The 13,988-nt window shown below is 45.3% G+C and overlaps 1 protein-coding gene across 4 annotated transcripts in view; it reads right to left on the bottom strand.

Moving 5' to 3' along the window:
* Positions 1 to 11,237, bottom strand: part of EPHX2 (epoxide hydrolase 2) — a 57,715-nt gene extending 46,478 nt beyond the window's left edge. The window contains exons 1-2 of one of the 4 annotated variants that reach the window (XM_003830799.5): positions 10,730 to 11,237; positions 1,036 to 1,120 (exon numbers count right to left, since the gene is read on the bottom strand). In XM_003830799.5, coding sequence (XP_003830847.3) covers positions 1,036 to 1,120; positions 10,730 to 10,830 — 186 coding nt within the window. In that variant the 5' untranslated portion in view covers positions 10,831 to 11,237. The remainder of the gene's footprint in view (positions 1 to 1,035; positions 1,121 to 10,729) is intronic. The other 3 variants (XM_034965877.4, XM_055116385.3, XM_008956234.4) reach the window with 3 other exon arrangements.
* Positions 11,238 to 13,988: the final 2,751 nt, after the last annotated feature.

Genomic DNA, 13,988 nt, shown 5'->3' with positions numbered 1-13,988 from the left:
GTGTCCAGAGTGGGGTTATGTGTTGCCTACAGCGCTGAGAATGTTTTATTTCTTGATCTGGGTGCTGGTGACAGCAGTATACTTAGTGTGTGAAAAGTCATCAAGCTGTATGCTATGTGTACTTTACTGTCTGTATAGTATATACACATGAAAAGTTAAAAGATGACATTCACTCCCAAGATAAGACTTTTTTTTTTAAGACAAGTCAAGTGTAAATAGCCTTAGCATGATATAATTTAGTTTTCCAGGCTTCTTCCCTCTAGCCATGCCAGTTTCCTAGAAGTTACACACAGACTATCAGAAGCCACCAAAGGAGTCTGAATGAAACGCAGGATTTTCATAGCAATTACTAGAAATTCACTCTAAATTCTGTATGTTCATTGAAAATATAGGCTGGGCATGGTGGCTCATACCTGTAATCCTAGCACTTTGGAACACCAAGGTGGGTGTATCATTTGAACCCAGGAGTTCTAGACCAGTCTGGGTAACACGGTGAAACCCCATTTCTAGCAATAATAATAATAATACAAAAAACAGCTGGGCATGGTGATGTGTGCCTGTAATCCCAGCTACTTGGGAGGCTGAGGTGGGAGGATCATCTGAGCCCAGGAGGTAAAGGCTGCAGTGAGCCATGATCATGCCACTGCACTCCAGCCTAGGCAATAGAGTGAGAACCTGTCTCAGAAAAAGAAGAAAGAAGAAAGAAGAAGAAGAAGAAGAAAATATATAGCATTTCCCTCTTTCTTACCTTCCAACAATATTACTGAGGTTTTTTTATGGATTAAATAAAAAGTCAATAATTCAATAATGTTCTTCCCAATAGTTTCATCACAGTTTTCGTTCACCATTTGCCACAATATGTTAGCAAGTATGTTTTAAGGTGACTGCAATACGCCCATTAATACCATTAAAACAACATTTGTCTTCACAGAAAAGGTGGGTGTTTTCTATTATGGTGGGCCCCAAGTTCGGGGAGATGGGCACACAGGCAGAGAACGTTCATCCAAAGGGCTCTGTGTGGTGATGTCCCCTCACCTGGGAAAGTGTGATCTCTCCTCTCATAAGCCGGGTAGTGGCACCCTCTGGTCCCCCTTTCTGGAAAGCATCATTCAGAAGTCCTCTGGAAAACACAAAGAACATCAGGAACATTCTGTGGATTTTGTTATGGCAGCACATGGAAACAGACACTGTTCATATTCATTGAGAAGCAGCCACTAGAAAGGCATACTGCCAGGAACTGGAAAATGCAAACGCAGTTCAAATTGGGATCTTTGCGCGCAGGGAGCCATCCAGCTGAGGACATGAGACCATACAGTAAATCACAGTATGATCCACAGAGAAGCTGCCCATGGGAAACCACCTAATAGCAGCTTCACCCAGAGGCGCTTCCTACTTTACTATATAACGGTCAGAACCAAGAGTGGGCACACGGCCATTACTGTCCTTGTGTGCACCAGGCATGGTCTCAAAGAACTTTTTCATGAGTTTACCTTCTTCAAAAAGAATGGAATATGTTTTTTCTGGTTTCGATTCTGCCTCTCTAGTTTCTATTTTATCTTAATGTCATCTTCTAACCTTTAAAGTTTCCTGTATTAGTCTGTTCTCACACTGCTATAAAGACGTACCTCAGATCGGGTAATTTATAAAGAAAAGAGAGTTAATTGGCTCATGGTTCTGCAGGCTGTAGAGGAAGCATAGCTGGGGAGGCCTCAGGGAACTCACAATCATGGCGGAGGGCGAAGGGGAAGCAAGGCACGTGTTACATGTTTGGAGCAGGAGGAAGAGAGAGAAGGGGTAAGTGCTACACACTTTTATAAACAACTAGATCTCATGAGAACTCACTCACCATCACGAGAACAGCAAGGAGGAAATCCACCCCCATGATCCAATCACCTCCCACCAACCCCCTCCTCCAACATTAGGGATTACAACTGGACATGAGATTTGGGTGGGGACACAAATTCAAACCATATCACTGTGTTAAGGCTGGGTTGTATACCCCCATCCCAAATACATACATTGAAGTTCTAACTTCCAATACCTCAGGATGTGACTGTATTTGGAGAGTGGGTCTTTAAGAGGTAATTTGAGTTAAATAAGATCATACAGGTGGGCTCTAATCCAACAATAGGACTGGTGCCCTTATAAGGCGATTAGGACACACACACACACAGAGAGTCAACCATGTGAGGACACAGGGAGAAGAACACTGTTAACAATCCAAGGAGAGAGGCCTCAGAAGGAACCAACCCTGCTGACATCTTGATCTTGGACTTCCAGCCTCCAGAGCTGTGAGAGAAAACATTTCCATTGTTGCCATCCAGTCTCTGTTTGCTGTTACAGCAGCCTCAGTAAATAAATACACTGAGTAACAGAACAAATGTATTTATGTGTACGAATGCATTTGTTCTATTACTCAGGTCTGGAAAGTAATTTTAACTGGCTTGCCAATCCCAGATGAATTCCAGTTGAAGTGGCAAGCCAGTTAAAATTACCAGCCCTGAGTAACAGAACAAATATCCCCATCCTGGGAGCTTTATTTCTGATAATAGTCAAGTATACCTTTTATCAGACACCCTCTTAGAGGTAACAGTGGTCAGCTCTGGACCAACTATATGGAGACATATACCTAATATCTGTGGCCTTGCTCAACTTTTCAATGTCAGCAATGGTTTTCCCATACCTTTGCCAACAGTTGTTGGTTTTTTAAACAGCTTTGTTAAGGTATAATTACTGCTATGGTTTGAACGTTTGTCTCCTCTGAAGCTCATGTTGAAATTTAATCCCCATTGTGGCATTAAATTAAAATTGAGAGGTGGGCCTTTAAGAAGTGATTGGGTCATGAGGGCTCCACCTTCATGGATGGATTAATTCATCCATAGGCTAATGGGTTAATGAGTTAATGGGTTATCATGGGATTGGGACTAGTGGCTTTATAAGAAGTGGAAGTGAGGCCTGAGCTAGCACACTGAGCCCCCTCACCATATGATGCCCTGTGCTACCTTGAGACTCTGCAGAGAGTCCCTACCAGCAAAAATGCCCTCACCAGATGCAACCCCTCAACCTTGGAATTCTCAGCCTCCATAACTGCAAGAAATAAATTCCTTTTCTTTATAAATTACCCAGTTTCAGATATCCTGTTGTAAGCAACAGAAAATGGACTAAGACAATTACATAGCATTAAATTCATGTAGTATGACAATTCAATGATTTGCAGTAAATTTAGAGTTGTGTAAGCATCACCACATTCCAATTTTAGAACATTTCCACCTCCTCCAAAAGACTCCTGGTCCCTTTCAGTATCTGCTCCTCAGTATTAAGAAGCAATGCAATATTCAACTTAACAATCCTATTGAGCATCTTAGGTATGTGAGGCATTGTGCTATGTGCTGTGATGCAAAAGTGGAAAAATATGATGCTATTCATAGGAAGCTCACAGAAGAACAAGGGAGGCAAGGTATAAACAAATAACTACAAGACACTAGGTGAGTGGGAAAACAGGGGAAAATTATTTCTTCTTCTTAGAGAATGGGGGATGATAAAAGAAGAGGAACTAGGGAAAGAATATACCTATACAGGAAGAAGATACCACTGAATCTATAAAACAAGGGCAGGTGGTCATTAAAAAAAAAAAGCAACTTGATACAACAAGAACATTCTTGGTATTGGAAACATGAGCTTACCTCCATATCCTAGCCTAGCTCCAGCTCCTCTTCCTGTTATTGATAAGCCTCCTCTAATCTCCCCCACTCAGAAGGAAACAAGCAAAGAAATCTCCAAGGGACCATAAAACCCCTGGGCTATCGGTTATGTCCCCTTCAAGCTGTAGGGGGAGGGGAATTTGGCCCAACCTGGGTATATATCCCCTTCTCCCTCTCTGATTTAAAGCAGATCAAGGTAGACCTGGGGAAGTTTTCAGATGATCCTGATAGGTATATAGATGTCCTACAGGGTCTAGGGCAAACCTTCGACCTCACTTAGAGAGATGTCATGCTATTGTTAGATCAAACCCTGCCCTTTAATGAAAAGAATGTGGCTTTAGCTGCAGCCTGAGAGTTTGGTATCTTAGTCAAGTAAATGGTATCTTAGTCAAGTAAATGACAGAATGACAGCCAAAGAAAGGGACAAATTCCCTACCGGTCAACAAGCCGTCCCCAGTATGGATCTCCACTGGGACCTAGACTCAGATCATGGGGACTGGAGTCGCAAACATCCGTTGACCTGTCTTCCAGAAGGACTAAGGAGAATTAGGAAAAAGCCCATGAATTATTCAATGATGTCCACCATAACTCAGGAAAAGGTAGAAAATCCTACTGCCTTCCTTGAGCGGCTACAGGAGGCCTTAAGAAAATATACTCCCCTGTCACCTGACTCCCTCGAGGGTCAATTGATTCTAAAAGGTAAGTTTATTACCCAATCAGCCGCAGATATCAGGAGAAAGCTCCAAAAGCTATCTCTGGGCCCTGAACAAAATTTGGAGGCATAATTAAACCTGGCAACCTTGGTGTTCTATAATAGGGACCAAGAGGAACAGGCCAAAAAGGAAAAGTGACATAAGAGAAAGGCTGCAGCCTTAGTCATGTCCCTCACACAAACAAACCTTGGTGGTTCAGAGAAGACAGAAAACAGAGCAGGCCAATCACCCAGTAGGGCTTGTTATCAGTGTGCTTTGCAAGGACACTTTAAAAAAGATTGTCCAACAAGAAACAAGCTGCTCCCTCACCCATGTCCACTATGCCAAGGCAATCACTGGAAGGCACACTGCCCCAGAGGACAAAGGTTCTCTGGGCCAGAAGCCCCCAACCGGATGATCCAACAACAGGACTGAGGGTGCCCAGGGCAAGTGACAGCTCATGTCATCACCCTGACTGAGCCCCAGGTAAGTTTAACCATTGAGGGCCAGGAAATTGACTTCCTCCTGGACACTGGTGCAGACTTCTCAGTGTTAATCTCTTGCCCCAGATGGCTGTCCTCAAGGTCTGTTACCATCCAAGGAATCCTGGGACAGCCTATAACCAGGTATTTTTCCCATCAGTTGTAATTGGGAGACTTTGCTCTTTTCACACGCCTTTCTTGTTGTGCCTGAAAGTCCCACACCCTTATTAGGGAGGGACATATTAGCCAAAGCTAGAGATATTATCTCTATAAATATGGGGAACAAGTTACCCATTTGTTGTCCCCTACTTGAGGAGGGAATCAACCCTGAAGTCTGGGCATTGAAAGGACAATTCGGAAGGGCAAAAAATGCCTGCCCAGTCCAAATCAGGCTAAAAGACCCCACCACTTTTCCTTATCAAAGGCAATATCCCTTAAGGCCTGAAGCTCATAAAGGATTACATGATATTTTTAGACATTTAAAAGTTCAAGGCTTAGTAAGAAAATGCAGCAGTCCCTGCAACACCCCAATTCCAGGAGTACAAAAACCGAACGTTCAGTGGAGACTAGTACAAGATTTTAGACTCATCAGTGAGGCAGTAATTCCTCTATATCCAGCTGTACCCAACCCCTATACCCTGCTCTCTCAAATACCAGAGGAAGCAGAATGGTTCATTGTTCTGGACCTCAAGGATGCCTTCCTCTGCATTCTCCTGCACTCTGACTCCAAGGTTCTCTTTGCCTTTGAGGATCCCACAGACCACACGTCCCAACTTTCGTGGATGGTCTTGCCTCAAGGGTTTAGGGATAGCCTTCATCTGTTTGGTCAGGCACTGGCCCAAGATCTAGGCCACTTCTCAAGTCCAGGCACTCTGGTCCTTCAGTATGTGGATGATTTACTTACGGTTACCAGTTCAAAAGCCTCATGCCAGCAGGCTACTCTAGCTCTCTTGAACTTTCTAGCTAATCAAGGGTACATGGCATCTACACTGAAGGCCCAGCTCTGCCTACAAGTCAAATATCTAGGCCTAATCTTAGCCAGAGGAACCAGGGCTCTGAGGAAAGAATGAATACAGCCTATACTGGCTTGTCCTTGCCCTAAGACATTAAAACAGTTATGGGGGTTCCTTGGGATCACCAGCTTTTGCCGACTATGGATCCCCAGATACAGCGAGATGGCCAGGCCACTCTATGCTCTAATCAAGGAGACCCAGAGGGCAAACACTAATCTAGTAGAATGGGAACCAGAGGCAGAAACAGCCTCCAAAACCTTAAAGCAGGCCCTAGTACAAGCTCCAGCTTTAAGCCTTCCCAAAGGACAAGACTTCTCTTTATACATCACAGAGAGAGCAGGAATAGCTATTGGAGTCCTTACTCAGACTCGTGGGACAACGCCACAACCAGTGGCATACCTAAGTAAGGAAACTGATGTAGTGGCAAAAGGCTGGCCTTACTGTTTATGGGTAGTTGCAGCAGTGGCCATCTTAGTATTGGAGGCTATCAAAATAATACAAAGAAAGGATCTCACTGTCTGGACTACTAATGATGTAAATGGCATACTAGGTGCCAAAGGAAATTTATGGCTGTCAGACAACTGCCTGCTTAGATACCAGGCGCTTGTGTGTGGCCCTGAACCCTGCCACTTTTCTCTCAGAGGATGGGGAACCAATCGAGCATGAATGCCAACAAATTGTAGCCCAGACTTATGCTGCCCGAGATGATCTCTTAGAAGTCCCCTTAGCTAATCCTGACCTTAACCTATATACCAACGGAAGTTCATTTGTGGAGAATGGGATACGAAGGGCAGGTTATACCATAGTTAGTGATGTAACAGTACTTGAAAGTAAGCCTCTTTCCCCAGGGACCAGCACCCAGTTAGCAGAACTAGTGGTGCTTACCTGAGCCTTAGAACTGGGAAAGAAAAAAAAATAAATGTGTATACAGATAACAAGTATGCTTATCTAATCCTACATGCCCAATGCTGCAATATGGAAAGGGAGTTCCTAACCTCCAGGGGAACCCCCATTAAATACCACAAGGAAATCATGGAGTTATTGCACGCAGTGCAAAAACCCAAAGAGGTGGCAGTCTTACACTGCCAAAGCCATCAAAAGGTGAAGGAGAAAAGGCAGAAGAAAACCATTAGGCAGACACTGAGGCCAAAATTGCTGCCAGGTGGAACCTCCCATTAGAAATACCTACGGAAGGACCCTTGGTATGGAACAACCCTCTCCAAGAGATTAAGCCCCAGTATTCCCCAACCGAAACAGAATGAGGACTTTCATGGGGGCATAGTTTTCTCCCCTCCAGGTGGTTAACAACAGAAGAGGGAAAGGTACTCATGCCCGAAGCCAGCCAGTGGAAAATACTTAAGACCCTCCACCAAACTTTTCATATGGGTATTGAGAACACTCATCAAATGGCCAAATCCCTATTTACAGGGCCAAATCTCCTTTGGACCAGCCAACAAGTAGTCAAAGCCTGTGAGGTGTGCCAAAGGAATAATCCCTTGGTCCATCATAAGGCCCCTCTGGGGGAACAAAGAATAGGGCACTATCCAGGAGAAGACTGGCAGTTAGACTTCGCCCATATGCCTAAGTCAAGGGGATTTCAATACTTGTTGGTCTGTGTTGATACCTTTGCAAATTGGATGAAGCCTTGCCCTGCAAGACAGAGAAGGCTCAAGAAGTGGTTAAAGTCCTAATTCATGAAGTAATTCCTAGATTTGGGCTTCCCCAAAGCTTACAAAGCGACAATGGTCTGGCTTTTAAAGCCATGGTAACTCAGGGAGTTTCCAGGGCACTAGAGATACAATATCACCTTCACTGTGCCTGGAGGCCACAATCCTCAGGAAAAGCCCATACAAGACCTTGTGACCACGAATACTGAATACCACCTTAACTTTCCAAGCCCTTTTATGCATCCAACACAACCTGTTATCAGGCCTGCCCCTGGGGCACCTACTATCCCATCAGTGTAATTACACCCTATAACTTCAAGCCCCAACTGATCATAGTAACTCCTGAGTCACCCAAACACCTCCATTCAGATGGCTTGTCTGCTTCTCAGGGCCCCCCAAAATCATCACCTCCTCCCTGTTTAACAAACAGTCTGGGTTTTGTAATGGCAAACATACTCCCTGCATGACCATTCACCCCTGGACCCCCTGCAGCAGCGCCCCCACCACTAGTGTATGCTTTCTTATCCCCTCTTTCAATTACTCTCTTGGATGGTTCCTAGTAGATACAAAACGGTTTTTTCTCCAATGGGAAAATAGAACACAGGGAGCCACTCAGTCTGCTCCCAACACCCTTTCCAGCTGCTCACCAGAGCTACCTTGGCAAGTACTCTAGGAGTGTGGGAAAATGAACACAAACTCACACACCTTTTTAACATACACAACCAGTTTATTCTACCCAGCCAAGGCATATTCTTCTTATGTGGAACTTCAACCTATATCTGCCTCCCCACCAGCTGGACAGGCACCTGCACCTTCTCCTAAGTCCCAACACTAACATTGCCACAGGAAATCAGACCCTATCAGTGCCCCTCAAAGCTCAAGTCTGTCAGCGCAGGACCATACAACTAATACCCCTACTTATAGGGCTAGGAATGCCCACTGCTACAGGAACCAGAATAGCCAGTTTAACTACTTCATTATCCTACTACCATACACTCTCAAAGGATTTCTCAGACAGTTTGCAATAAATAAATCTATCCTTACTCTACAATCCCAAATAGACTATTTGGCAACAGTGACTCTCCAAAACCGCTAAGATCTAGACCTCCTCACTGCTGAGAAAGGAGGACTTTGCACCTTCTTAGGGGAGGAGTGTTGTTTTTAAACTAACCAGTCAGGGATAGTACAGGATGCTGCCTGGCATTTACAGGAAAAGGCTTCTGAAACCAGACAACACCTTTCAAATTCTTATACCAACCTCTGGAGTTGGGTGACTTGGCTTCTCCCCTTTCTAGGTCCCGTGACAGCCATCTTGCTATTACTCACCTTCAGTCCCTGTATTTTTAACCTCCTTCTCAAATTTGTTTCCTCCAGGATCAAGGCCATCAAGCTACAGATGGTCTTACAAATGGAACCCCAAATGAGCTTAACTCACAACTTCTACCGAGGACTGCTAGACTGACCCACTGGCCCTTTGACTGGCCTAGAGAGTTCCCCTCTGGAGGACACTACAACGGCAGGGCCCCTTCTTTGCCCCTATCCAGCAGGAAGTAGCTAGAGTGGTCATCACCCAGTTCCCAGTAGCAGGTGGGGTGTCCTGTTATGAGGGAGGATTGAGAGGTGAGGCCAGCTGGACTTCCTAGGTCGAGTGGGGACTTGGGGAACTTTCCTGTCTTACAAGAGAATTGTAAAATGCACCAATCAGCGCTCTGTAAAACGCACAATCAGCAGCATTCTAAAAGTAGCCAATCACAGGGAGGATTGAAAAAAGGGCACTCTGATAGGACAGAAATGGAACATGGGAGAGGACAATAAGGGAATAAAAGCTGGCCACCCCAGCCAGTAGCGGCAACCTGCTGGGGTCCCCTTCCATGCTGTGGAAGCTTTGTGCTTTCGCTCTTCACGATAAACCTTGCTATCGCTCACTCTTTGGGTCTGCGCCACCTTTACGAGTGTAACACTCACTGCGAAGGTCCACAGCTCCATTCTTGAAGTCAGCAAGACCACGAACCCACCGACAGGAACCAACTCTGGACACAACTATAGCCTCCAACTCCTGGGCTCAGGCAATCCTTCTGCCTTAGCCTCCCAAGTAGCTGGGGCTACATGCATGCACTAATGTCTAGCTAATTTTATTTTTATTTTTGGAGAGACAGGGTCTTGCTATTTCGCCCAGGCTGGTCTTGAACTCTCAGCCTCAAGTGATCCTCCCACCTTAGCCTCCCAAAGCACAGAGATTACATGCCTTTCCCTCAAGCTACTTGCCATCTCATCTTCCTTACTATATTAAAAGCAAAGGCTCCGGACATGGACTACTGGGGTTGGATTTCTGGCTCTGCTCTTTAACAGCTATGTGATTTGGACAGCTGGTTTCTTTCTGTGCCTCAGTTTCCTCATATGTAAAAGGAGGATATGAACAATGGCTTCCATGCCTGGCCTTCTTTTTCACTTTATAAATAAGTATACTTCTCTCCTTTCTGAATGTGGGAATAATACATTGTTTATAAATTTAGAAGTTGGAAACTACAAAAAAAAAAAAAAAGAGAGAGAGAAAGAAAATCATTACATTATTCCTAATCCCATTTGATGTACTTTGGCCTATTTCTTTCAGGCACTTTTCTGCATGTACCTTTTTTCCATAGCTGAAACCATATTGTATAAATAGCTTCAGATTCTGGTGGGGTGGTTTTTTCATGTAGTAGAACAGGTATTTTCCCAAGTCCCTGAGCTCTCACTCTGCACACCCCATCTACCATTTCCCAGTAATGTGGCTTTGGGCGGTTGCTGCAGTTTGCTATTACACAAGTAAGCATGCAACCCACACCTGGGGAGAGAACTTTCTTCTCTCCTGAATCTCAGCTCGCATCTTTAAGCACCACTCCATTAGACAGGAGGCAGCAGAAGCACAAAGCTCCATGAGTAACTCCTCTCCCTTTTGGAAAAGTTCACAGAAAGCAATTTTGGAGTCCTTGGCAACGTTTAATTATGAACATTTAGAAAGACAACGGATCTCCTCATATGCACTGGGACTTCAGGGCCAGGTCTTCAGTTTCATGATTCGCATGATTCGCAGGGCTCCGGCACAGGAGCAATCTGAAAGCAGGGCTGCAAGCCCAGCGCGGTCTGCCTCCTGAGGCCCCGACCCACTGCGGCGGCGGCGCTGGGCCCCCTTACCTGGGCAGCGCCAGGGCCTCCTCCGTGCGGCCGAGGACGCCGAACACCGCTGGCAGCGCCAGCACCCCGTCAAGGTCGAAGACGGCCGCGCGCAGCGTCATGGCGGCGAGTCTGCAGCCTAGCACCCGGACACGCAGCTAACCTGGGAGATGCGCGAAGGCCAGGGCGCATGACCCGCCCAGCTTGGCCCGGCTCTACCCCGCCCCTGCCCTGGCCCCGCCTCCTCCCCACACCGCCTTAACGGGACTCCGCCCCCTGCCCGGGTTAAGGCTGGACTCTGGCCGGGAAAGAGGCAGGGGGAGGGGCACAGGAAAGGGAGTCAGAGGGAGAGGAAGAGGAGGCCGGGAAGGCGGGGACCCCAGGCTAGAATCTCGCCTCTGGATGTAACGCTTTCTACTGTCTCAAAGGAAAGTCCAAAGTCTCCTATGCCCCCTCCCCACGCCCCTGCAGTAGCTGCTTGAAGAGGCAAACCCAGGCCCGGGCCTTCCTGGACGGGCTGACAGCTCCCTGCGAACTTGCTGGACTTGGAATGCCTGGGAAAGAGGCCACAGACTCTGTGTGTGTGTGTGTGTGTGTGTGTGTGTGTGTGTGTGTGTGTGTGTGTGTGTGTGTGTGTGTGTCTATGTGTCAGCACATCCAGTGACTTCTAGATTCAGAACATAAGACCGTGTTGGGGGGCGGGGGGAGGGGGCATATCCAGTGACTTTTCTAGATTCAGAACGAAGGATCACAGATCCCTCACTATCCTGACCACTCCTCTAGGCACGCTCTTCTTTGCCAAGGCAAATGTGTTTCTAGAATAAAATATGATGTTCCAGCTATCGTGTGCCAGCCCAGAATACTTCGATTTCAATCTCTTGTGGAATGAAGCTTAGAAGAACTAAATGTAGGCTATTATTTTCCTTTTGTACATGCTACTTGTAATAATTCTGTCTTAAAATGTGCGAGGTTTGTTTTTAATCACCGATTTCCACACTATTGGCTCGTTTATGTTCCTAGAAAAACTAAAACTTTGGCTGGGAGTTCTTGAGCTGTTGTAGTGCAGCTCCATGAATTAAAAACCGTGTCTTTGGTGGAGACCAAACAGAGTGAGTGAGGTCTCCAACAGTGGAGAATTTACTCTTGAATGTGTCTCTGTGGATTTATCCAAGATACCCTCCACCACGGAGCTTCAAGAACCTTGTGAGGGATTGTCAGATACCTCACTGTAACTGGGAGGTCTACAACAGTCTCTGGATCTAGCAATCAACAACAGGATTGACCAGAGCCGTGGGTTTCCTCTGGGCTGTTTGCCCTTAGCAAGCTATGCTGTTGCTTCTTTCTCTAGCTTGGTAACCTCTTCCAGGCTCCTGCCTGGAGCAGTTATTAGTGTTTTCTGAGATTCTTGCCAAAGAAGCAGAGAGTGGCCAACACTGCCAAATGTTACAGGAAGAACTGAAAAAAAGCTGTCCAATTTTGGACTTGGATGACACCGGATGTTTCAGAACACTTTTTGTGGGCCCTTTATGGTAGAAACTGGATTACTCTGGATTTGAAGACTGAAAGATAGGCAGAGAAGGGAGTACAGCAAGCTAGTTTCTCATGAAGGTAGTTGATCTCAAAGGTATAATTGAATTTTAAAAAATAGAAAGCAAATTGCAGCCTGACCTATATAGTATGAAACCTGTTAAATCTCCAGATTGGGCATGGTGGCGCACACCTGTAATCCCAGCACTTTGGGGCTGAGGTGGGAGAATTGCTTGAGGCCAGGAGTTTGAGACAAGCCTGGGCAACAAAGCAAGACCTTCTCTCTATAAAAAATAAAAATAAAATATTAGCTAGGCATGGTGCTGCATGCCAGTAGTCTCTGCTATTCAGGAGGCTGAGGTGGGAAGATCACTTTAGCCCAGGAAGTGGAGGCTGCAGTGAGCCATGATTGTGCCACTGCACTCCAGCCTGGGTGACACAGCAAGACTCTACCTCCAAAAAAAAAAAGAAAGAAATTAAATCTCCAACTTAGAGTTTCCTTTGGGCTCCAGACTTGCCAACTTCTTACTCAACATCTTACTCAACGTCAATATCCAACTTCTTACTGAACATCTTCTCTTGAGTGTCTAACAGGCATCTCAAATTTATCATGGCTAAAACAGAACTCTCTCTGCATTTCTACTTCCCACGCCTGTTCCTCCTAGTGTGTTCCCTATCTTACAAACTGGCATCCCCATTGACTCAGTGGCTCAGTCCCGAGATCACGGAGTTGCTTCCAGATGCCTGGCTCCCAGCCAAACCATATGTTCGTGTTTCTAGCGGTGGCCCGCTGATTGAGGCAGAGATAGCAGCTTCTAGTTCTATGGTGGTGTTTTCTGGGAGTCCTTCCTAAAGGCTCAGTCTGGAGCTCACTCGTCCATTCCGTTCAAAGATTGTGTAGGCTTGCAGTCTCTCATCTTAAATCCCTTTCTTCTGTTTCTATTCAAAATAACTACAGTGATTTCTGTTGCCTGCATCTGAATTCTGCATCTAGCACAGTATTGCTTATGAATACGTAAGTATATTTATACAAGCAGTAAAGTGTAGAGGAACGACATACCTACAGAACTAGACTTCATAAAGCCCCCTTTTGAGAAGAAAAATTTAAAAACATAGAAATATGAGTTTTACTTTCCTCTTTGGTTAAGAGAAAGCCATGAAGCTATCACATGGACTTTTATTTATTCAGGAGCAGTTAGCTTGTAAATAGCTCTGGTGTGGAATATTTTTACAATGCCTTGTGAGTTACAGAACTTTCTGGCTGAATTGCTTAGGCAAAGATTAAAGGTCTCAATTGCATTTCACTGCACTTTGCCCTTTTTCATGGTCGTGCTTCTCCTGTGTTTTCTGCTACTAAGGTACAGAGAAATAAGGGCTTACCCAGCAGGGCTATGGGAACTGGGTGGCTTTTTGAAATGTAAATCCTAACCCCTATGTCTTCTAATTTTAATATTTATGAAATATGTTTTAGGTGATAGCATGAATCATAAAAGATGGCTAATGTAGTAGTGAAAATTTATAAATTACACCTGATTTCAATCACTAAATTCATAATGAATGTACACTGACCTCATTAAGGTTTATTTTCGGTTTTCTGCCATTCCTGTGCCTTCTGCAACTTCCTGCTAGTCCTTGATTGTCAAACCCTATTTTATAAAATCTGTTTAACTACTAGGGGTTGGGAAGGAGGACTTTACACTGCTGCTTCTCTCTACTGTAGATACTTTAATGGAGTTCAAAGTAAAGCTACCTC

This window comes from Pan paniscus, chromosome 7 (genome assembly GCF_029289425.2).
Source record: "Pan paniscus chromosome 7, NHGRI_mPanPan1-v2.0_pri, whole genome shotgun sequence".
Taxonomy (NCBI): Eukaryota; Metazoa; Chordata; class Mammalia; order Primates; family Hominidae; genus Pan; species Pan paniscus.
The sequence above is the reverse complement of the archived record's forward strand: the minus strand, read 5'-3'. Positions and strand labels throughout refer to the sequence as shown.